Source organism: Aulonocara stuartgranti, assembly GCF_965226115.1.
Source record: "Aulonocara stuartgranti genome assembly, chromosome: 10".
NCBI lineage: Eukaryota > Metazoa > Chordata > Actinopteri > Cichliformes > Cichlidae > Aulonocara > Aulonocara stuartgranti.
The window spans coordinates 15,574,249-15,600,363 of NC_138946.1; the positions used below are offsets into that span (position 1 = coordinate 15,574,249).

The 26,115-nt window shown below is 41.1% G+C and overlaps 1 protein-coding gene across 1 annotated transcript; it reads right to left on the reverse strand.

The window, feature by feature from the left end:
* Positions 1–629: 629 nt before the first annotated feature.
* elnb (elastin b) lies at positions 630–24,087 on the reverse strand. The gene is made up of 50 exons (XM_082548324.1): positions 23,929–24,087; positions 21,121–21,279; positions 20,508–20,675; positions 20,356–20,376; positions 20,086–20,229; positions 18,668–18,742; positions 18,323–18,406; positions 17,814–18,239; positions 17,531–17,611; positions 17,364–17,411; positions 17,173–17,235; positions 17,048–17,095; positions 16,823–16,885; positions 16,674–16,721; positions 16,238–16,561; positions 16,023–16,058; positions 15,610–15,930; positions 15,411–15,443; positions 14,916–15,326; positions 14,801–14,830; positions 14,372–14,587; positions 13,849–13,980; positions 13,728–13,760; positions 13,349–13,384; positions 13,129–13,260; positions 12,984–13,031; positions 12,783–12,833; positions 12,447–12,539; positions 12,238–12,261; positions 10,192–10,212; positions 9,839–9,865; positions 9,604–9,627; positions 9,455–9,499; positions 8,996–9,229; positions 8,670–8,837; positions 8,520–8,549; positions 8,388–8,432; positions 8,064–8,279; positions 7,924–7,980; positions 7,590–7,835; positions 7,285–7,326; positions 6,249–6,659; positions 6,086–6,112; positions 5,444–5,992; positions 4,836–4,895; positions 4,423–4,506; positions 4,219–4,269; positions 4,011–4,034; positions 3,658–3,723; positions 630–2,161 (listed from the first exon to the last, which is right to left on the reverse strand). Exons 1-50 carry the CDS (start codon positions 24,002–24,004, stop codon positions 2,139–2,141), a joined length of 5,874 nt encoding a protein of 1,957 aa, XP_082404450.1. The 5' UTR covers positions 24,005–24,087; the 3' UTR covers positions 630–2,138.
* Positions 24,088–26,115: the final 2,028 nt, after the last annotated feature.

The following is a 26,115-nucleotide window of genomic DNA, read 5'->3' on the forward strand; positions in this document are numbered from 1 at the left end:
GGGATGCCAAAATGGCTTCAAAGCCCCCCTTCATTTGACTTTAAGGCCCAATCAGTTATGTAACCAACATCACTCAAAACCCTTGTCTATAGCCCACAACAATGACTGTCTGCACTGACAATTACTAACTGTTCTGTTGTGACGCTTGACCTGCATTACCAAATTAAGGAGCGCAGACTTTTAAAATAACTTGCCAAGTCTGCAGAGTTGTCACGCTGGCACTTTATCACTAACTGATGTTGACTCGGCAGTACCCAATCTCAATCAGCGCCCAAATATGCACTGCAGCTCTTCATAATAGTTGTCTTTTTGTTAAAGTTTGTACAGCATCAACAACTAATTGTTCACTCTTCATATGAGTCACCACGTACACAAAGCTTCACTGCTGTTCTGCGTTTTTTTTTATACTCCCCTAAGCCACAGTTGTCTGTTTCCTTTCTCAGTACAGCATACCTTGCGGTTGAACCCACCACAGTTCAATATGCTAAAAAACCAACATCTACTTCTAGATGTTGAGCTTCCTCCTCTTGCCAAGTGGTTAAACCCCTCCTTGTTGTTTCATTATAGGGTTTTTTTTTGTACGTGCTAAATTACTCCAGTAGCAATAAAATAATGACACAAAGAAGTCATCATTGGTCATCTCTTTACTTCGGAGAGCATTGTCAGAGAGTTTACAAAAGTGCATAATTTTCTTCATAGGCCACATAAAAAAAAAGAAACACAGATGTTAAAAATCACACTGAGCTCGAGATGCACATGAGCTCAAATGCAAGACGAGATTCACTCACCCCACTTTTGACCCACTGACGTCACAGCCTGCACTGTGATTCAGCACACATTCAAGGACAATGTAGAAAACAAAGCACTTATACTCATCATAGTAGTAAACGGGTTTAAAAACTGTAAAAACACACACACAGAATGACTAACTCAAATATTTTAGTACTGTAATAATGCACTTGACTTTGTAAAATGAGGCTAAATACAGTTCTCAACATAATTTAAAAAGTCTAGTAAACGTGAGCAGTTTCCCCAACAGTGTTAAAGGAGGTTCATGAACAGAAGGAAAACGCAGTAATCAGTACTCCTCAGATGTCATGTACTCTAGTCATATTACCTCACATTTAGCTTGAATGCTTACCTCAACAGCAAATGTAAAAGCTAAAACTAAGCCCATTCAGAAAGTCAGGACAAATACACCCTCCTAACAATCAAAATATATGCACGCTAACCAATATTTTACATTTATACCATTGAGTGTGATGTGGCTATAAAACAGTGCCATTAAGTTGTGAAATGAGTGGAAGAATCTCACAGGTGGGCCTCAAGTGGTATCTGTGAGAATCCTCAGGCTCCATTACTGATACTACTGAGGCCTGAGTACAGCTCACATGGCCAGAGACTGCTTTTCAAGGATCAAAAGACTAGCACTACTGCATAAAATACTGCCTTCATCTTCTCCTGTGACAGCAGCTGTTTGTCTCTGTGTCTGTACACACTACTTGTTTGTCCACTGATGTAAAAGATGCTAACAGTGAATTATCTGCTCGGCCATTCACTCTGCAGACATATCCCAGTTTAACTGGGTAGAAGTGTCGCCCTATATTTCTTTACACATTGCGTCAGCATGCAGACAGGTCTGAAGGAGCTGCCCTGAGGGAGTCCTTGGTGTCAGTCTTAACCCAGAGGATTTGTGCCAATACTTGCATAACGACACAAATGATAATCAACACAGCAAAGACAGACAAAAAGTGATGAAAAGAAATGCTGATTCTTCACTGTAGTGGTTCTCAACCCGATCATCAGGAATTTCTGGGGTTTTCTACCCACGTTATTTTATTTTTGAAACTTTCTTGAGAAATTGACATTTAATAATTTGACCAAAATAAAATGACTTAATTATCCAAAAAAGGGAAAAAAAGTATTTAACAAAGGGAAACAGCAATCTTCACCTGGCGGTGAATCTGATCCGGTTGAGAACCACTGCAACCTTTTATAAAACCCAAGCAAATGGAAATGTAAAAAGCGGGATGTGCTGAAGCTTTAGCTTCTGTGGCAGGTAAGACATTTACAGTGTGGGATCATGCAATAGCACCACTGTTGTTTTAATGAGGTCACTTCCTGTCTTTTGGTCTTTCTCACTTCCTCCTTCGGCCAGCTCCTAAAAAGCAGAACAAAGACAGCGTTATTCTTCACTTTACATGCAGTATGCAGATTGTTTAAATAAGACTTCCGCTGTTCATCCAGACCAACATAAAATGACAACTGTTAAATCCCACTTTATACTAACTCAGAATAGCTTCCAGGACATATTTCCCTTAGTTTATAGGGTCAAATGTTCATTTCCTACACAGACACAGAGTTCCTGTATTTGTGGGTGTTACCAATTGTTGCCAATTTTGAGCATGTCACTTCTGTAGAAAACATTTTTGGATCAGAGGAAACTCTCAGAGGAGTCTGGCAATTTACTCTAGAAGCTACTCTCGGTTTTTTATTAATTGAAAGTCTATCCCATCCCACAAAGATTACAGCCACACACAAAAAACATGACATGACTTTTCTTAAACCCTTAAAATGTATAACTAGAGGGTGAGTTTGATCTCCCAGTTGGTTGAGTCCTTAGCTAGTTTGTAGTCCAGAGCTGGTTTGTAGTTATGTTTGTATTTAGGTTACAAAGTTGCTTGCTTGTAGCAACATCAACATGAAATCTTATCTTGCCTACAACAATGCAGTCTCAGTGTAGCTTCACTGTGATTCTGGAGAGACCAAGTTGTAAACTACAACTTGATTGGTTTGCAGAGGCTTACACCTGCGAAGCAAAAATGTTATTTTTAACTAAAAAGAATAATTCTGGTCAGACTTCAGTGTCGGGTGAAGCAGGTGAGGACGTTGTCCTTGTCCTTCCTCGCATGTAGCACATGGCAGGAGGTCGTCAGCTTCAGATTGCTTTCAAATAATTTGCTGGAAAATGTTCAGTTTGCTTTAGATTAGGTTGCTGCCTGGACAGAGCATGTATGAGCAATGCACAAGCTAACCACCTAGCTATGGATTCAGTGGACCTGTGCTATTCTCACATCAACACAAATTGTTGCATTTGGATATCACAGGACTTTGTACTGGGGAGCTGGCAGGCCAAAGACCATTTAATATCTGGTCTAGTATGCGTGTGAAAATAATTACAGTGTATATTGGGAGGTGCGGAAATCTTTACTTGTGTTTTTTTTTTTTAAATTCCTTTCAAGTTGCAACACATGAAGAAGAACATATCATCGCTATGAGTCCTAAAATGAATGTAAATCACCTCTTCTTACTATATGATAGAAAATCTGTCTGTCCGTATGTTTGTCTCTTTGTCCGCAAACTCCTGCTAGATAATCAGGAGTTGAACAACTAAACATGACACATAGATACATCTCAGGCTCACGAAGGTCTTTATCTATATCGGATATTACAATGTCATCATGTTGCCTTGCAACCATCTAGCAAAGGGCTAAGATGATCCTTTTTAGCCCTTTTGCACCTTATAAAACCTTATAAAAACTTTGTATTATTATTATTTGTCAACACTATTATCTAATCGACAGAAGTGAGGCTAAATATTGTATTGCATAGGAAATGCAGTGATCAGGACTGTTATAATATGTCTATGACTTTTACCTCTGTAGCCCCTGGATCCAAGTAAACCCTGCATGGCTGCATATTTGGCTGCCTTCTGCGCTTTAGCTGAAGGTCATGATAGTAAAACAAACAAACAAACAAACAAACAAACAAACAAACAAACAAACAAACAAACAAACAAAAACAAGAAAACGAGTTTAGATACTTAGTTGTCAGTAGATATTAAAAAAGCATGCATGTTACAATCAGAATTATCCTTGATATATTATATTTCACTAACAAGATAAGCAAAAGTAATATGTTCATCCGATCTGTGTATCTTTGTGTCAATGCTAGACCAACGTTGTTAATTTGGACATGCTTATTCCAGAGGACACAGTGAGTTTTCTTACATTTTTGTCCAGCCCCTGCATACCCTAGAGAACAATAACAGGAAAGATAAAGTCATAACAAACAACTGATACCTTACAATGGACTTTTTAAAACAATCTCAGAATAACACTGCTTTCTGTTTCCTGTTATTCTCAGTTTTGTATGATTTTACTCAAATGTGTATGCTGAGTATTAAAAAGAGGACATATGTGATCAAATCTGTCTCACCTGGATAACTTCCTATACCCAGCCCACCATATCCAGGACCAGCAGCACCTCCTGGAAGAATAAAAACATTACAGCTTTCAAAGCACTTCTTATCTGTGCCATGTTTACAGTGCAGTGCTATGAATTTTGTTGATTTTGATGTTTTGAAATATATTAAAAGCACATTCTCATTATCCTAATGACTATATTTTCATATAAACTGACCTGGTCCCCCACCAGGTAGTCCTCCAACTCCTTGGCCAGTTCCTCCAGGACCTCCTAGCCCTCCTGTACCTCCTGCTACGCTACCTAAACAGATAAATGGGTATGAATGAGAGACAAGTTAACTTTTTAATCAACATGGGGATATAAACAAAGGGCCAAATGAACACTGTTGTACCCAGTGGATTAGAGGCACTTGGGAGAATTTTTTATGTAAAATAAACCATCTTATTTTTATTACCAGTTATTACCAGTATTATTACCAGAGACTACAGATCTTTAGAGAGAACTGACACACCTCAAGTTAGTCACTAATAAAAGTTTTATCTCAGTCAAATTTTCACATGTCTGTTGTCTCTTTATTATAATGTGCTGTGTGCTAAACATTTACTTGACTTTATAAGCTGGAACCTCACCTTGGCCACCACCAGTGACGCCTCCTGTCCCAGTACCAGGAAGAACTCCGACTCCACCTCCTAATGAACAGTGATGTGATTAAATTACATAAATGACAAATAATACAACAATACATATGTTTCCATAGAGCAACGTGAAACAACAAGTTAAACAGAGAAGCAGACTGAGCTGTAGTCCATGTTTATTAAAGGAATAGGATATTTAGTCTTTCAAATAATCATAATGGTCCGTCATACATTACAGTTTGTAACTGTAAAGAGAGCTCCTATGTCTAAGGTTACTTTCTGACAAGACTTTAATGCAACGACAAACACAAAGTGTGAGATACTCCCTCCATAGAATCCCACCACATAGCAAACCAAACCATATGATTCAGTTCCTGTTGCTTTTTGCTGCTGTTTACTCCTATGCATGATTTAATGTGGTGTTGATCCAGACAAAAAGTCAACTTCATGCATTCAGTTGGTTAAATTGGATTAGTTTAAGTGTCTCTCTGAATTAATTTACATTAAGTTTGTGCAAATGGTAGTGCTTTGAATGTAGAGGTTCTGATAAGAAAATATATGAGTTACTATCAAAAGCTTCTAAGTATATCTCAGAATTTTACCTGGTCCGTAGCCAGCTCCACCCAGCGACGAGCCGTAACCTGATTTAGACGGCTTTCTTGTTCCAAGTGTTTGGCCAGGTCCAAAACCACCAGTCCCAGCACCTCCAGGGCCAAAGCCACCAGTCCCAGCACCTCCAGGGCCAAAGCCACCGGTCCCAGCTCCTCCTGGGCCAAAGCCCCCAGTCCCAGCACCTCCAGGGCCAAAGCCCCCAGTCCCAGCACCTCCATGGCCAAAACCAGTCCCAGCACCTCCAGGGCCAAAGCCCCCAGTCCCAGCACCTCCAGGGCCAAAACCAGTCCCAGCACCTCCAGGGCCAAAACCACCAGTCCCAGCACCTCCAGGACCAAAACCAGTCCCAGCACCTCCAGGGCCAAAACCACCAGTCCCAGCACCTCCAGGGCCAAAACCAGTCCCAGCACCTCCAGGGCCAAAACCACCAGTCCCAGCACCTCCAGGGCCAAAACCAGTCCCAGCACCTCCTGGTCCAAAACCTCCAGGACCTGTACCCCCAGCTCCACCAGGGCCATATCCTCCCCCTAATCCTCCTCCTGGAAGAAAAGTTAAAATATATTTACACAGTTATAAACCATAAAAATATCTAAAACAACCATTAACCTCCCTACTCCAAACTAAACCCTTACCTGTTCCATAACCAGCTCCTCCATAACCTGGAAGAAACAATGAAAAAAACTTTGATAAAACATCTGTTTGCTGGCTGCATTTCTTATATCATGAAACCTCCATTAGGTATCTCCATTAGTATATGATCTAGCTAATGATCTTATTTATGTAATCCTTGCTTACCAGATTTATAAGGTTTTCTTTTTCCTTGGCCTGCCTGTCCAAATCCTGTTCCTGTTCCAACACCGCCTGGTCCGAACCCTCCAGTTCCAGTGCCAATACCGCCTGGTCTAAACCCTCCAGTTCCTGTGCCAGCCCCACCTGGTCCAAACCCTCCAGTTCCAGTGCCAGCTCCACCTGGTCCAAACCCTCCAGTTCCTGTGCCAGCCCCACCTGGTCCGAACCCTCCAGTTCCTGTACCAACACCGCCAGGTCCGAACCCTCCAGTTCCAGTGCCAGCTCCACCGGGTCCAAACCCTCCAGTTCCAGTGCCAACACCGCCTGGTCCAAACCCTCCAGTTCCTGTGCCAGCTCCACCGGGTCCAAACCCTCTAGTTCCAGTGCCAACACCGCCTGGTCCAAACCCTCCTGTACCTGAAATTCAGGCATAACTTAACTGGTAACCCTATCACATTTTTAATAAAAGCAAAAATAGTTTTACCAGGCTGTGGTGTACTCTATCTAGAAGTTTTGTGTTTAAAAGTTCTTTTTATTATATTTATACCTGCCTCAGAGAAGAAGCCTCTGAAATAAAAAGCATCATGTTGGTTTTAATTAGAAGTGCCGAGAGTATAAGAGTTGGGTTATTGACATCAATCACAGCTATATGTTTTGCTAATAACAACCTACATTTAGATTTGTGTACTTCCTTTACTCTTAAGAATTTGAAAGAACTGGACTTCTTTAAGTTATTTAAAGAAGTTAATTCAGAACTGAAGAAGCCTCTTGGATGAGAGGTGAAACGTCTTTAAATAGTTAACAAAGTCCAGTCGTCTTCTTTTGAGCTCTTAAAAATACCATGGTGACTGAGAACCTACACAGATGAAGTGCATATTTTATCATAACACACAACAGTGAAGGTATCACCACTTGTTATTTATTGCCTTTCAAACAACAGTATGTACATATGTAATGGCTAGCAGATGGTGATTTTTTTTTAATATATAGACAAAGAACTGACAAAAACACACTTCACAAGTGATTAAGTATAAATTCTCACCATGTCCAAAGCCAGCTCCACCTAGTGAGGATGATCCATAGCCTGTCAACAGAAGTTAACAGCTTGAGTATAGCTTATAAAATATTTTCCTAATCATTTTTAATTTTGTGTCTTTACATCAGCATAATGAAAAGAAGAACTGCAGGATTTTAAACAGGAGACAAACATGCAGCAAATTGTCCCAGCTTGGATTTGGATCAGGGGTCTGCTTTTTAGAGTTCTAGTCCTCTGACCACTCAGCTGTCGGGTTCATATATATAATACTTTATTGAATGTTGTTAGTCATAAATACTTGCTTATTATACCTGATTTAGGTGGTTTTACTACTCCACCAGGTCCATAGCTGCTTGGTCCTGTGCCAGCACCACCTGGTCCTATACCACCTGGCCTTGTTCCAGCACCACCCAGTCCGGTCCCAGCACCTCCGGTCCCAGCACCACCAGGACCAGTGAAACCAGGCACAAGGCCACCTGGTCCATAACCTATTCCACCTGGTCCAGTCCCATAGCCACCAGGTCCAAACCCAGTACCACCAGCTCCTGCTCCATAGCCTAAAAATCAAATATTTTAAATGTTTAGTTTCAGTTTTCTCTATACTTCCTTTATGTAGGTTTACTCTGTGTGTTCACTTCATTATACTTTTAGGTGGTTTTCCAGTGCCGGTGCCCAGTCCTGGACCTGTGCCATATCTAGAACCTGGTTAACAGAGCATTTAAAACTGTTAATACTAATAGTTATAAACTATTTAAATTAGATATTTTTGATCAATGTAAACTCACCGTCAGGTCTAACACCTCCCCCAGGGCCTACTCCTGTTCCTCCTGCTCCTACGCCACCATAGCGTCCAGGTCCAGTTCCATATCCACCAGGCCCAGTACCATATCCACCTGGACCGGTTCCATAACCTCCAGGCCCTGTGCCATAACCTCCTGGACCAGTGCCATATCCACCGGGGCCAACCCCACCTTGGCCCCCTGCTCCAAGAGTCCCATATGCTGATGGAAAGAACACCCTGAATGGACTGTGTAGCATCTCTCATAGCTAAAGATTAAACAAAAAGTCTTAATTTAAAAAAGGAGAACATAATTTCTCAGTTTCTAAACCTTTGCCTGGTTTTGTTACTCCAGCTCCAGTAGGGTAACGAATGCCTGTGAGTGAAAAACAAAAATATTCTCAAATGTGGGTTGTTAAATTTGCTGGGATTTAAATGTTAAAGATAGTTTTAGGTAGCGCACCTCCCCCTGGTAAAACTCCAGTACCATAGCCTGTAATAGAAGAATGTGTGAAGTGCATAAACTGGGAATCATTATGTTATTGTATTATAGGAATTTAAGTTTAGCGTGGATACACAAACATTTGAGGACCAAAACATGAGTGCAGCTCACCTCCTGTTCCTACTGCACCAGGCCCACCAGCCCCAGGTACCAAACCACCTCCTCCAGGACCTCCACCCACTGCTCCAGGACCTCTTCCTGCAGATCCAGGACCACTTCCCACTCCTACTCCCACTCCTCCCTGTCCACCACTTGTGCCTCCTGCTATAGGTTTATAAGCTATAGTTTAAAAATATGAAGACATATTAGATGTTTTCCTTCAGTGTGTGGTGTTTTTTTTTATACTTCATGACTGTTTGTTGTAATATTTGTTAGTCATGGCAAGTTGCACACACTGTCAAGAAGTTGGATAGTTAGTTAAAAGGCACAAGTGGCACCTTTAGGTGGTTTTGGTGTTGCTCCAACTGCACCTCCTGAACCAACACCTGTTCCAGTAGCAGGGCTGCCTTCTCTTCCTGTTGATACACCACCTGAAACACTTCCTGCAACTCCTGCACTGGTGGGACCCCTTCCTACTCCTCCCTGTCCACCTGTACCCGCTGTACCACCCCTGTATCCATCAGGGCCTCCTTCTCCATCACCTTCACCTGGTGTGTCACCTCTGGGGACACCTGCAGACAGAACATAGATGGTGTGCGGATGAGTGTTCACCACCATTGCAGCTGATATGACCTTTCTCTTTACAGTCTTTATTCAAAATGGTAGCTATTTTTCCTTTTAGTCTCACTTCTAGTCTTTTCCTATTGCTAATCTTATGATTTGAATCTGTGATCAGTATAAGTAAGTAATCCCTAAACTTAATTTGTAATTGATTATTTTTATCCTGTTTTAATCACCTGGGGGTTTGAGGGGTTTAACTCCAGTCAGATCACCACCAGAACCTGTAAAAGGCCAGATTTGAGAAATAATATTAATTTGTGAATAACTTTGCAAGAAACACATCAAAGAAATGCTGTGCACTGCATCGTGCTTTCATACATCTCACCTGTAGGGGGAAGTCCTGTCCCACCTGAATTTTAAAGAGAAATGTTCAAGAGAGTTGCCAGTGTAAATATGACACAGCAGTGTTTGCTGATATCTTTGTATCTTTCAGAAATCTGCAAGCCACATATAGGCCTACTTACCAACACCTGCACCAGCGGTTTGAAACCAGAAACACTGGTAAGTAAAATCCTGACAGCACTTATTTAAACTTTAGCAGTTTATGGAGGTTTACATACCACTTGGTTGCGCAGCTCCACCAACGACTGTAACAACAGCAGTACAGATTTATTTGTAAAAGCATAAATCAGAAAAAGTTAAGCAACATTTGTTTCAATTTGCAGCTGTTAACTGGTGTCAGTCTGCCATGCAGTATTCTCTGGTACTCTCAGGTAAACCAGTGACAGCCGTGACAGCATTTCAGTGGAGAAATAACACGAGCCACATCAAAAAGGAGTCAGTGTGTCACTGCATGCTCAGTTTTATATTCAAATGCACATGCTTTTTCAATCTCTATAGTCAAGTACTGTTTAGAATGAGATCTGCTTTCCTTCAAATAAGATCTCAGTGTTAAATATTTATACTAACTTACCAGGGGTCACGCCTGTGGATCCTGTGGAATGTAGGAAGAAAGCTATTAGTTTAACTGTTATAAATTCAAAGAAGAGAAGTGGACTTCCTGTTGCCTCACAGATGTTGGATGCTTTGCAGTTAGAATATATTTCGATGTCCCCTAAAATGTCACCAGTGTTTTAACTCTAATCTTCGTGACCATTAGATTTTGCTCAGTAAATAAAGATCTCCCATCAGGAAATTGTATTGGCACTTTACTGACCTGTAATCACACACCCCTAATGCCTCGTAACACTTAATAGAACACAAAGATATTTATTGCTTGCTGTAATCAGTTCATTCAAGTTTTTGGATTTTGAGAGTTGTCATCTGCTGCAGGTTTGGTAGGTGTGAAAATACTGCAGCCAGTTTACACTGAAGAATATCAATAATAAAACATGAAATAAAGAAAAGAACTTAATTTGCTATTGCACACATACACTGGGTGTGTCACGTAAGACCATCAACAAAGCAATGGTGTACAAATACAAAACAAAATGTGCACTAAAGCAAAGTAAGGGGCACGATTTTATATGTAGACAATATTGTCTTAAGTATAAAGTACATTATTTACCACATCGCACTCAGATTACTATAGAATGAATATATTTATCTCTTCTGTCTTTCTGTCCGTAAACATGATGGCTCAGTGTAGAGTGGGGTTATCTTAACCATCCATTAAAATTTGGCTTGCATCCACCAAGATCTTAAAAATCAACTCAGTGATTTATTGGTTGAAAAAAGCTGTATGACTTAAAAACCATAACTCTTAGAAGTGTGGTGCCTATTGTCAACATATAGAGTACCATATAAAGATTTAAAATATCATCTCACATTTGACCTCTGACCTCTCATTCAGTTTCAATAGGTTGATCAGAAACTCAAAGTGACTGTAAAGCTATAAAGAGGTATTTAAAACAGTGATTCTTACTGCCATCGTTTGTACTGACAGCATGTGAGCATATAGGGATGATACATGGGGATTGTAAATGTCATGTTATTTTGGACCTCTGAGCTCTTTTTAAACTTCAATTACGGTCAATCTTTCATAAAATGTCTTTTATCTTTAAAACTATGCTTTCTACTGCCGTTTGTTTGCATTGGCAATATTTAGGGCATATTCCCAGTTTTATATTTTACATCTTCTTTTCTTTCAAGTTGACCCCAAACTTTTTTTTTATCTTTCAAGAAAGTATTTTCAGAGTTTCTGCAATCAAAGTTAACATTGGATACCCTTACCTGATTTTTACTGCACTACAAACATCTTAAAGTACATTTAAAAAGAATTTAAAAAGCAAAATAGATATCTACATTATACAATGCAGTTCCCTCAAAAGTAAATGCTGCGCTGGCTTGGTGGACATTTGCTCTCATGGAGTGCTTGTTGTTTTAGATCTACTAGTCTGTAATATTATTTATTTGCTGATTAGTAACTGGATGAAATTTGTTGGAGAAAAGATTAAAAATGTTTTAGTAATGGTTGAATATGTTAGTCAAAATCTGAATTTGTGGCAACCATGTTGTATGGTAAATGGCCTGTATTTATATAGCGCTTTACTAGTCCCTAAGGACCCCAAAGCGCTTTACATATCCAGTCATCCACCCATTCACACAGACATTCACACACTGGTGATGGCAAGCTACGTTGTAGCCACAGCCACCCTGGGGCGCACTGACAGAGGCGAGGCTGCCGGACACTGGCGCCACCGGGCCCTCTGACCACCACCAGTAGGCAACAGGTGAAGTGTCTTGCCCAAGGACACAACGACCAAGACTGTCCAAGCCGGGGCTCGAACCGGCATCCTTCCGATTACAAGGTGAACTCCCAACTCTTGAGCCACGATCGCCCATGTATACTTCAAATGGCCACATGGTGGCACTGTCCACCCCCAAATGTAAGAAATCCAGCTCTTTTGATTCACAACAAATGTAGCTGAAATCTGTATAATGACTTGAACAGGAAAGCAGTGAAAGACAAAGACACAGCTACTGATGCACAGAAATGGATAAATACAGAATCTCTGACCTGGAAGTGTTGTCCCGTTGATTCCTGTTATATACAGATAGATTAAATAACATAAATTGAAGTAATACTGCTTAGATGACAGAAAGTTTCAACTAATATACAACTTTTAAACTAATACTGGTATTTCTGAAACACGTGGTTCAACCAGTAACTAAGTAATTATGATATGCATATATCTATATCTCTGTAGCATGAATGGCCAAAAATACCTGGCTTGGGTCCAATGATGGGGATTCCTGTTCCACCTAGACGATCTCTGTCACTCCCTGTACCCGCTGGTCTGCCACCAACACCGGTACCTCCTGTTTTAATAATTATGTAGGAATCTTTTCACATCTGAAAACTTATTTCGAACAAATATTTACAAATTAAGGTTTCTTTTTGTTGCTGTTTGTTTTTTTGTGTTGCTTCTTTGTTTGTGCACCATCTTCAGCAACCATCAGAATTCCTGACCTGATTGATTGTGAGAATTGTCATATGCACAAAGTCTGTGGATGATTTCAACATAAGAAAATGTTCTCAAGAATCCAGAGAGTTTCACACACCCTCTCCACCAGGACTTCCAGACCCCTCTATCACAGTGTAAATATCATCACCTGAAACAAGGACAGAATAATAAAAGGACTGAGATTAGAAACTAGCACTCCATGTAATGTCTGGAATGATTAGTAATATAAATTTAAATAGTCAAATAAAACGTGTTTGCATATTGATTGTGTGTGTTTACTCTAACACTGCACAGATACCTTCTGTTGCCGGGGTTAGTGTGCCTCTTGTGTCTTCAAGTCTTCCTCCTGATCCAGCAATAGACAATTGAACTCGTAAATTGTGAAAATGATAGTTAACTGTAATATGATTTTTTTTAATTTTATCCTTAGCACAGAGGCTCACCACTTGGTCTGGTTGTTGTCTGGTTGGTGCCAGTGGTGGTTCCATTCGCTGAAACGCCAGGGCCGGTCCCTGTTCCTGCTACTGTAGTGCTGGTTCCAGTTCCTGTCCCAGGTACAACTCCACCAGGTTGCCCTACAGATTATAAAAGAGGTAAATTCAAAAGAGGTGCTTAAAAAGTTTATTTATTATTTTCCACTTGACTTGTCAGACTACACCTTACCAAACTTTGCAGCTTTAGATCCAGCCGTGCCGTAGCCTGAGGATCACAACAAATCAAATGTGGTTAAAAAAAAGAGAGTAAAAAACATCATTTTAAGTAAACATTAGAAACAACAGGAATAGTGAGTGTGTAGCTTGTTGTATATTACTTTTCCTGAATGGAATGATTTTTTTTGTACCTAATTTTCCTTGCTAACTTTGAAACAAACAAGCAAAAAGAAATGAGCAACTAATATTTTAGTTTTTAATAACCCTCGGAGCACTCCAAGTACTCCACCTGTGCCAGCTCCACCTGGGCCTTCATCAAAATCATATGAAGATATTTTCACCATTATTCACAAAGTAAGAGAATTCAGTTTGAAAAAAAAAAACATTCATACCATATTTAGCAGGTTTTAATCCAGGTCCATAACCTGCAAATACACATAAAAAGTTTCATTTTAAAGATTCTAAAGCGCTACAATCAGAATTGTCTAGCAAAATTATCATTGCTTCCTAAACCTGGTCCAAATCCAGTCCCTGGTCCTAGACCATAACCTCCACCTGGTCCATAGCCTGTGCCAACTCCAGGCCCATAACCACCAGGTCCATATCCTCTTCCAGTCCCTGGGCCCGTGCCACCACCAGGAAGACCTAGGAAGGTTCAAAAGTGTGTGAGTAGTTTATCTATAACAAAAGCTTAAAATATCTTTAAAAAGAAAAACAATTTCTAACCATGGAAATATTTTAAATATTGTTGCTGTTTAAAAATTTATATCAAAAATGATTTAATTCTAATTGACTGATTATAATTCCTACCAAAATCTGATGTAAGAAACTTAAAATTATTGCCTTCATTTAATTATAAAATTACATTATATTTTGAACTCTTCCTGTGTTAATGCTCATGTATATTACATTAGTTTGCACTATATTTAGACTTGGGTCCCTCTGCATATCCTGTGAGATAAGCACGAGGGGACAAATCCTTTAAAGCTAAGTGTATCATATTTAGAACTATAAGACAGGCGTTTCATGTCTGTACCTCCAGCACTGCCTGGTCCAAATCCGCCTGGTCCAACTCCTGTCACAACACCAGACCCCGGTATACCACCTGCCCCGAGTCCTAGCCCCGGTCCACCACCTGTTGACACTCCACCTTGTCCAGGAACCCCTACTCCAACTCCAAGCCCAGAACTAGGCCCGGTTCCTCCTCCAAGGCCTCCTGCACCAAGGGCACCTCCAGTACCTCCAGGAACACCTGCAGAGAGCAGGATTTTATGAGAAAACAAAAACTTGTCAGATCCACAGACTTGTCAGATGTCAAAACTAAAGGTGTGATTAGTAACATTCATTAGAAGTACATAGTTGTGTGAGTTCAGGTGGATATTCTGATATTCTCTATACATATATTTTATGAAATTGCAAATTTACTGCATCAATGTCATCAGACATTTAGTAGGTTGTTTCTTACCATATTTGCGCGCTTTGGCTCCAGCATAACCTGCAAACGCATCAGCATTAGTTTTATATTAGCCAGTGGACCTATTTTAATTCTGACATGGCTCCTTATTTCTCTTCTATCATACCTCCAGGTCCATAGCCAGCACCACCGGGTCCAACTCCACCTGGGCCATAGCCAGCACCACCGGGTCCAACTCCACCTGGGCCATAGCCAGTACCAACTCCACCTGGCCCAACTCCACCTGGGCCGTAGCCAGTGCCAACTCCACCTGGTCCAACGCTGCCTGGACCGTAGCCAGTGCCAGCACCACCTGGTCCAACTCCACCTAGGCCATAGCCAGTGCCAACTCCACCTGGTCCAAGTCCACCTGGGCCATAGCTAGTTCCAACTCCACCTGGTCCAAGTCCACCTGGGCCATAGCCAGTGCCAACTCCACCTGGCCCAACTCCACCTGGGCCATAGCCAGTTCCAGCACCACCTGGCCTTAGTCCTCCAGTACCTGTTCCTGGACCTCCAAGAGCCCCACTTAACATGCCTTTCAGGAGAAAATTGTTAATTTTTAGCTACTTTGATTTATTTTGATGAATAATCTATAATAAATAGAGAAGTTATGTCTTACCATATTTACGAGCTTTGGCACTGGCATCATACCCTGAAATAAAATTATAGTATTTATGTATATTGTATGTCTTTGATAATGTCATAGATTTGGTTTCATAACTGCACATTCTCAAGTTAGTGTTGATAGTAGTGTACAATATAGTTTATGTATATTTTAATATTTAATATGAGATTTTAATATAGTGATTCATAATTACCCCCAGGTCCCACTCCTACTGACCCAGTGCCAGTACCACCTGCACCATAGCCAAGACCCCCTGGTCCAGTGCCAGTACCACCTGGACCATAGCCAAGACCACCTGTTCCAGTGCCAGTACCACCTGGACCATAGCCAAGACCACCTGGTCTGGTGCCAGTACCACTGGGACCAAAACCAACTCCAGAGCCAGGTCTCACACCTCCAAGGCCTCCAGATGTGCCAGTACCTGAGCCGCCTGGACCAAAACCATAGCCACCACCTGCCCCTCCTGTTCCAATTCCAGAACCAGGCCCTCCTGCAGTCCCGACACCTCCACCACCTGGAGAAATTTAAGGCACTTCGAGTGTTGCAAACAACACATATTCATCATGTAATTTGGGTATTTTACAGAAATGAAGAAACGTGTCTCACCATATTTGCGTGCTTTGGCTGAACCTGGGCCATAACCTGTGGCCATATCAGAATACAAAGTTACCAAACCACAAAAGGACCCATTAAACCCCAATAAACATATTTAATTTCAAATCTTGTTTGTTGAAGAATTTTCAGAATTTATAAATAACATCTATGAATAGAAGATTTCTGAATGGATGCATGATGTAACTTTGACAGGAGTATGGAATTACCTAAGCCTGGTATGCCACCACCTACTCCAGGGACACCTCCAGTTCCAACTCCACCTCCAAATCCAGGGACACCTCCAGTTCCAACTCCGACTCCAAATCCAGGTCCAGTTCCTGTTCCAACTCCACCTCCAAATCCAGGTCCCCCTCCTGTTCCAACTCCACCTCCTGTTCCAATACCGCCACCTGTTCCAACTCCGCCTCCAAATCCAGGTCCGCCTCCTGTGCCAACTCCACCACCTAACCCAGGTGAGACTCCCCCTCCAGGAACTCTTCCAACCCCACCCCCAAAAGTGCCTCCTTGACCAAGCGCGCCTCCAGCTCCACCTCCATAAATACAAATTTAAACAAAGTATTTTTCTATTAGACCACAATTATTCAGTTACTTTTGCATTATTGATGTTGAAAATGAGGCTTACACCTCAACTGTGGTCTGTACCGTATTTAGCTGCAGCTTTGGCTGGATTCTTCTTGGATTTTCCCACTCCTGCAAATAAAATAAAAAAAGTTGAATTTTTCCTTTCCTTTTTGTCCTGCTGGCCTGTAGCGCTACATGCTGGATCTTCTTCATGTCTCTGCTTCTCTTACCTGTTTTTGGTGATATGAGGGGATAACCACGAAAAATCCCAGGCAATGGCTGTCCTCGCCCATCTAAGGTGAGAGATAGACTTTACACAGAAGCCCTTTAAGGTTCTAACTTGCTGCCATTCACTAATATTTTTTTAAGGTCGTAATATTTAAAAGCCAATTAATGCACAACAGTTGTACTTGTAATATCACACAGCTTTTAGGTTTAGGCTTTATGATGCTTACTGCCTGCACCTCCCGGTCCAGTGCCACCCTGACCAAGTACTCCAGCTCCTGCAGGGAACAAGGCAACGTGTTTTTTTTTTTTTGAAGATGAGATTTTACAGTATTCACAAAGTTCATGTACATACCACTCTGAGTTCCTAGTCCAGTTCCTGTAGCCACTCCAGGGAGAACACCACGGCCTCCAAACCCTGATCAGAGAAGACGGGATAACACTTGCAACCTCTTCTGTAAACAAAATCTCTTATACTGATATATTGTTTATTTTATCGTACCATCGTGCATTTATTTATCATATGTTTGATATGTTTCAACATACCTTGGCCTGGGACAAATCCACCTTGATAGAGTCCAGGCACGCCAATGCCTGTGTGACATCATATTAACGCAATACCCCACCGCCACCCAAAAAAATCAGTGTTTCTGGTTTAAATTTAGAACTGCAAAGCCTTTTGCATTCGTGTTTTTGTGTTGTGATAAGTTTACCTGGGACTTGCTTTGATGCTTTTCCACCACTCTTTACCCCAGGTCCTCCTCCAGTGGTACCAGTCTGTGGCAATGTTGGAACTGAAAGAGGAAAAATGTTTTCTATAGACAAAATTTTCATCAACTTTAAAAAGTAAGACACAAACTACTTGAAAATTCAGAATAGTATGTTTTACAAATAGCGGGAAATGCGGCATGCACTGTTTAAATATCAATTTATTATTACGATTTAATCACAAAAGGTTTCTTTCTATTGTTGAGGAAATGTATGTATATTATATACCTCCCCCAGGCCCAACTCCTGCACCACCGGGGCCAAATCCTGTTCCACCAGGCCCAAGTCCTGCACCACCAGGGCCAAATCCTGTTCCACCGGGGCCAAATCCTGTTCCACCAGGCCCAACTCCTGTACCACCAGGGCCAAATCCTGTTCCACCAGGCCCAAGTCCTGCACCACCAGGGCCAAATCCTGTTCCACCCGGTCCAACACCTGCACCACCAGGGCCAAATCCTGTTCCACCAGGCCCAACTCCTGTACCACCAGGGCCAAATCCTGCACCACCAGGGCCAAATCCTGTTCCACCTGGCCCAACCCCTGCACCACCTGGTCCAAATCCTGTTCCACCCGGCCCAAATCCTGTTCCACCCGGCCCAACCCCTGCACCTCCAGGCCCAAATCCTGTTCCTCCAAGTGTTGTCCCAACTCCACCTAAGATGAAAAAGAAAGATATGATATCATAGGTCAGTCATATAGTATCATCTAATATTAATTCATAAACATATAGTACCTACCTGTTTTAGGAGGTTTGGGACCAGTTCCACCAATTCCTGGGTATTGAACTCCTCCACCTGGTCCATAACCACCTCCATATCCACCTGTGTTAGACCAGAGTGTTATTTGCTACATATGCATCCTTAAAGGCAAGCAGTTTATATTTATGTTTACCACACATTTATGGTAAATGGAAACTTAAGAAGATTAAATAAATCATATTTCAGCCATTTCCAACGCTTTGTGTGGTATGTACAGTATGCCTATGGTATTTGGATCACAGAGATCCAGCATGTATAAAGGTAAGTATTTAGCTGATATACATGCAAGAGCCACGCTGATACAGACATATGAAATCTGCTGACCTCCAGGTGTGTAACCTGTTCCAGCTCCAAGTCCTCCACCAGTCCCAGTACCTCCTGCTCCAAGGCCTCCAAACCCTGGTGAAAAAACGTAAAGAAGGAGCACTTAGTACTACCTAAATTTCCAAACACAAATTAAATCATACACTAACTAATTTTGTGCAACTTGATGTACTTTTTGTACTATTACACATTTATGTCTGCTCAAGACAAAACTACAGTTTTTAGAGTCATAATCTCTAAAACCTCTTAAACTTCCGGCTTTAACAGTAACTGAATCAATTACAGCTGGTCAAAGAGAGGAATCAAAAGCCTCTAAAGAGATATGAATGAAAATAAAACATGTAGCATAAATAAAATTCTGCAACTTCCCGTTAAAACAGGTGCTGCTGTTCATGCTTCGTATACAAATTAGGTCATTTCGAGCTTCACACAAGAACTTTTTTCTTTGAAATATAATTTAATTGTCATTGTGTTCGTTTGCATAATTTTGGCTTGCAATGGTTTCCATTTTTGGAACTTACTTTTATTCATAATGCATGCCTTCTATTGCTTGCCTATGTTTACATGTACCTCCTCAGAGTGGAACATGCAAACACACACACACACACACACACACACACACACACACACACACACACTGACACACACACGCACATACTTAGTGTACATAAACATGCAGTGAGGATGAAAAATGTGTTCACTGAGATGGCCAGACGTCAGTAAACTGGAAAATATGATATGTGAATCTGTTTCCTTTGCTTACACTTACCTGGACTTGGTTTGTTTACGCTTTCTAAATAAAGGCACAATAGATGGATTTCAAAATGTTACACAAAGCCTATGTTTAACGTCTAGGATTAGTTTGGATATTGTCACTTCCATGATTTGGGGGATTGAAAACAGAATGGACTGAAATTCCAAAACATATCAGTCTTTCTGACTCATGTAATGACTTTTTTCCTTCATTGGGAGTCTGCCAAGCCTAATGGATCAGCCTTTATCGCTGTATGTGTCTGTACTGATCAGGCTGGGTCCCCACCAACAGTAAACTAGAAGACAGAAGATATGAAATGAAGGTACATCGATGCTGTTCTTATCCTGCTCCCTGGAATTAACCAGAGGCTGAACACAGATCCCCGAACTTTAACATGTACTATGTAGAGATGGCACGATACCACTTTTTTATGTCCGATACCGATACGTAAAATAGCAGATTGCATTATTAATACTTGATTTTTTTTTCACGAGTAATCTCTTTGTGAAGTTAATGTATTAATTTATGTTTTATATTATTTATCAAATATGCCTGTCACTTGTTGCTGAGACACACTGTTGTGCTGAAAATCTACAATTTATGATATGCTACCTGTACCCTCCCCCCCCCCAAAAAAAGAAAAAAAAAATCATGATGAATATGCCTTGAGTGCCGGTTCCAAAACCTCCTGGACCAACTCCTCCAGGCCCAGCTCCGTAACCACCAGGACCAACACCACCTGCTCCAAAACCACCCGTCCCGACTCCGCCTGGTCCTAGTCCTGTTCCACCAGTACCATAGCCGCCTCCTATTTAAATAAAGGAGAAATCACCTTGAGCTCTTAGAGCCATCAGAGTGATCTATAAGTTGACTTTTTGTTGCATAAATTTCATGACATTTGAAGATTTATTGAAAAAACAAACAAACATATTACCTGTTTTTGGAGGCTTGACACCTTTAAGAAGAAAGTAATCAGGACAGTTAGGTGAAAAGTAACAGAAGGAAAAACTTTGCTCTTTGCAGATAATTAAATCAATCAATAAATCAAGAAGTAAACAAAATATCTCACGACTATATCTGTCTTACCAGTCCCAACGCCTCCAGGTCCCAGTCCTCCAGGACCAAAGCTGCTGGGCCTAAAACCTCCTGGTCCCACTCCTCCTGGTCCCAGACCCGGTCCAACTCCACCTGGTCCCACTCCACCTGGTCCGACTCCTGGGCCTACACCACCTGGCCTTTGACCCCCATAGCCCCCTGAGGAATAGAGTGATTGTGAGTTGAAAGCACAGAAAGATTGATGTAGATGACATGTGTATGTAGAAAGCTGAAAAGCAGCCAAACATCATAGGCAAATTTATGGCCAGATTTTGTTCTTGTTGTTGAACGCAACATGAGGAATTCATTATTGGTGAGACATGAAAACATAGCGTGGCGTTTAAAGCTTTTTCATGGCTTGTAACCTGGAACTCCTCCAGTAACTGATTTCATTTAAACAGAAGGTATAGAACATTTGAAAAATGGTGCTTGTGTAATTGACGATAAATCTTAAATCTTTAGCTATTTTTATGAGAACAACTGCATCTGAAAGGAATGCTGATTACCTGTAGCGGTCCAAGGATAACTTGAAACATGTCAGCCAGTGTTTCTGTGCAGCTGCAGTCAGATTCAGTAAAACTTGGGGAGAAACTCTCAAACCTACCTCCACCAGCTCCTGGTCCAAAGCCTCCTAGAGCAGTACCAGTGCCTCCTGGTCCACCTCCTCCAGGCTGAAATCCTGTCCCAATGCCTCCTGGTCCAAATCCGGTTCCAGCTCCTGGCCCGACTCCTCCAGTCGCACCTCCAGCAGGTACATATACCCCTGTTCACAGTGTGCAAAAGCAATGTGTTTAATATTGTAGGTTTTTCTGTGCCTGTAGAAATATTCTGCTATAAAAAAACAGTGGGTATTATTGATAAAATAAAGTTGCACAGTTCTTTTTATATGAGCAGACAAAGCCATTTACATCACCTTACAAACACAGCAATTTATTGGTGACCATGTTTCGGGCTCCTGACAGAATTTGTGGAATTTGTGAGTCATCTGTCGGCGCTAATAGGGCATAATTTTCACCTCTTTGCAGGATGTAACCCATTTAATTTGCCTAAACACCAAGGATTACATTTAACAAATAGAATCTAATGCCACACAAGCAGGGAGATGATGAAAAGTGTGGAAAGCGTGTACGTGTGCGCTTGTCCGCAACGATTATCATCTCTTTGCTCCATATCCGAGTTTCTCTGCAGCCAATAACAAACGCTGTTTCATACAAATGGCATGCTTCGGTCACAATTCTCACACTTTTTTGCACCTATGTTGTTTTCAAATCACAACAACCAAAAATAGAACCAGGGAGCGTGAACAACTATAAAAGGAAAGGCTTTCTAAGATCCCACAGTCCAGATGTGTAAAGGTCTGTAGGGATTCCTAAAGAATGTGGGTTACTGATCTCATAGTGTTGCCATGTACAGCACAGTTCCAACACAGTAAATAACTTAACTGTTCGGTCATTCAGCTCTGCCGGCTAGATTGTTCTGGACAGGCTTGCCAAAAGGCTTTTGTTGTTTTTGGAGGAATTTTTATTGGAATTAAACATTGGACAGGACAGGTATGCTCTCAAATTCACCAGAGATTTGGTCACTGTTTGGAAAGGGATTTTTCTTCAGGGTCATTAATAACTCATTAGTGAAGTAATAATGCCTGCCACATTTAATTGCTAAGTCCATATACAAATATTACTGTTTTAGGCCATGCTAGCCTAACTGCGGGAACCCCAGAGGACAAATTCTGCTGAATTTGGTGATTATTTCCTTTATTACAATCAACAGGTTTACATCTGAGCTTCAGATTAAAACTGGTCTTTCATTGTTTTGGATGTTCTTCAATGCACTTTGGTGAGCTGGTTGTTTTTGCAAGTTTTATTCCCATCACCGGGTTTCAATTAGTTCAATATCTTGTTTTATAGCACCCAACAACTTGGATTAATTTGCAAGGAGTTATAACTTCACAGAGTCTGAACTTCAGTTTTGTTATTTTAAAGCTCAGAAAAAGTCACAGTATGTCTGATGGCTCACTTAACATCCAAATCCAGTGATCATATTTCACTCAAGGCAGGAAAACCTTTTGTCATGTAATCCTCTTTTCACTTCTCATTTCCTGCCATCGCAACACTGACTCTTATCTAATTTAGAAAGACAAAAACTTAAGTAACACTTCCTGTATCCAGCAGCTTAATTGTGCGCTCTCTGTATGCTGGCCTTTTTTTGTCACTGAAGTCATCACGCAATGCAGACTTCAGGAGGTAGGTGGTCCTATCAGATAAAGGCAAAAAAGCAATCTGGCATTCTTACCTTATTTTTGGCTTCTGCTTCTAAAACTCACACAGTTTAACTTTTGCTGTACCCTATAAAGTCTGTGCTGAGGTTTTCAATTTATTTTTGGCTTGAGGTACCATTTTAAAGAATGCAGATGTTGAGATCCCAAGCAAGACCAAAACAAAGAAGCTAAACAGCAGATACCATCTCCTTGCTTTCCAGTGATCGTGCAGTGGTTCAGCCTGACCTCGAGTGAATGCAAATTACACAACAGTCTAGAACAGCTCTTAAACCAGCGGATGTCTCGTCTAACAAGACAGGAAGAGTTGAGGGGGAACCTCTTCAGATCAGCCGGCTCAAAGCTTAAACAGACAAGACAATGAAAAGGCATCTTGGAGGGATGAGGTCTGGAGCACACAGTTTGAATTAAACCTTTTAATACGGTGCAACACCTCATTAAAAGCTTTAAGTATAACCCTGTTGTCCAGACCTCATGCCTCAGGAGCTGACTGTGAGAAAATGAATACACCTGGGCTTTGAGAAGTTATTTGTCTAAAGTGTGTCATCCTTAATTTACGCGTTCACCTGCTTCAGCACTTTCTTCCAGACAGATGAGGGGGGAGGAAACTAGCATTTGGAAAGTTAAAGCAGCAATATCTTAGAATCACTCAACAAAGCATTGTCTTCTTGATTTATTGTTAAGAAAAAAATGCACTTTTTATGAACATATAAGGCATGTTGACTGCAAGGTCAATGTAGTATTTTCAGAAGGCTGCAAATGAATTTGACTAAGAAAACCATTTTTAGACTTTAAGTTCTTCAGAGTTGAGATGGGACAGGCTGCAGACATGTTGGTAATGATGCTACACTCATGGTGCTAAGAAATAGCTTCTTCAGTCAAGTAAATTTAGCTCTGTAGTAGATTTTTGGACATTGAATACAATGTGCTTTCACTGAGGAAATCGATGGTATAATAATAGAATAATTGTTAGCGGCCAGTTTATAAATGCAAAACCTCTCACAGATCTCATAGAACATAGACAAACAAAGAAAAAAAAGAGCTGTCCATGAATTTCTCTTTTACAAATGCTAAAGAAACTTTATGTGACACCTGATCTCTACTGGGTGCCACACACATGCAGTAAAGGGGACCCACCTCCTTGCAGCGAGGGTTTCCACAGAGCCAGGAGAAGGACTCCATGCAGGTATGTGGCCACCGTCCCTCTTGCCATCCTGCTCCAAAATGTCCCTCTCCTCTCCCAACTTGCAGGTTTTATCCCCAGCAAGCCTATCAGGGCTTACCGAGGCCTTCAGAAAGAAGGAGGGAAAATGAGTATGAGCATAAAAAAAGAGGGGGGGGGGGGGGGATGCAAAACAGGACAGTGTGTAATTGGCTAAAGACAGAGAAAGAGAGCGATAGACAAGGAAAGAAGGGGAGAGGGAGAGAAAACACACTGGATCACCTCATTAAAGCAAATGGGTTGTTCTAACCCCCCAGACTGTTGGGATGCATTTATTTTGCTCTTTGCTGCCAAGAAAAGAGAGTACGTAGGGTGGGTGGGAGTTTAGGAGAGAGAGCAAGGGAGGTTTGGGATGAATGAGTGACTATGAATTTGAAGAAAATGGGGGGGGCACTTCTTTGTTTTTCTCCACAAATCATTAAGAAAAGACAGAAGTGTGAGTGTGCCCTGGATTCCACTAGTGTTCCAGGTTAAAATGCAGGAAAACTAGAGTGATTCACTATATATGATAGATCTTTAGTACTAACTAATGAGTACTGATGTGTTTTTACAAAAAAGCTATAGATACCAATGATGGACAGAGTTTTTAATATTGTCGTTTGTTGTGTTCATTCAGGTAAATACAAGACCAGGACTGAAGGTTGGCAAGCGGTGATGGATTAGTCAATGTCCTAAGAATTTTTTTTTTACTAATTTACCTGATCATGCAACCTTCTGCAGGAGAGGAGATGATGCAGAGAGGTGGAGGAGAGACACACAAGAAACAGCAGCCAGTACCACAAAACATTAAAAAAGAGAAGAAAAGCAACATGTAAAAATGCTATGTAGGCATCAAAATGTAAGCATCATCCTAATCAGAGACGTAACCCTGCCAGTTTGTCACCTTTTGACTTTTCATCCACAAGTCTTTGTCTTTTTTATGTCCCCACTTTGTGTCCAGCGGCCTCGGCTGACTCGGAGACACACCAGTCAGGATACCTGATCAGTGTTTTTATTTAACCAGGGCTATTACTGGGGTTTTCTCTCCATGTTTGGGCTGGCTGGTTCTGTCTGGCAGGATTGCTGAAATAATTTCTTTCTCTGGAGGTAATGGGCCTGGAAACAGATGAAGTAAATGAGCTAATGGCACCTAAAGACTGCAGGACTGAGGATGGGTGAAGCACTTGAGTCCTCTCACATAGACTGTGCTTCTTGTTCTTTGGCAGAAAAATGTGGCTTCATAGTGGATATTAGATCATTTCACTGACCTCTTCTTTACAGCCACAATCAGCTGTAGACCTATGACCAGTGACTTGTGGTCACTCAGGTAAGCAAAGCTGGGTTTCAGGGCTTGAAGAATAACATTTTCATGCAGTGCAAGTTTCCTCTTTTGCAGTGGCTGATCTGAAATGTGGCAGATGTTTCTGTCATGTGTTCATGTAGACTCATTTGGCTTTGTTATCTTTAAAAACTAGTAAATGGGAGTCTTTTATTTTTATTTCTACATGAGTGTATAGTCTGGCCATTTTTGTCTGTTTCAGAGACAAAGAAGGAGAGAGTCGGTACCTGACCCCCCATAATTGGTCTTAAATTGTCGTTTTATTGCTCCGTTTTCAGACTGGGTATGCTTTGCGTTTAGCTTTGATGGAACTTCATAGTTATGCAGTGAAATAATGTTGGGGTAATAATAATAAAGGTTAATAATGGAGGGAAAATTGAGAATGAAAGCAAAGCGAAAAGTACGTGTGTGTTATGGTCAATGCAGGTGTAAAGCGAAGACTGAGAATAATCATAGAACACACATTTAAAATAAACTATGACTGACCATTTATTTTCAATCCTACATTACATATATTTTACTCATGTTCATAAATCAGACATTAATACCCCAAATTCTCTGCATCTGCAGTGCAGTGCTCATATATGCAGACTACCTTTTGCTCATCTGCAACCTCGACTATCAGCTTTTTGCTTTAGATCTCTTTGCAAGGAAAGTAAAATTATTCCCTCAGTCAGATGGATCCATCCATCCATCTGGGTTAGTGGTATGGAGAAGATGAAACTTTCCTAAGCCAGCTAAACGACGTAGTCTCTCCAGTATATCCTGGGTCTACCCCTGGGCC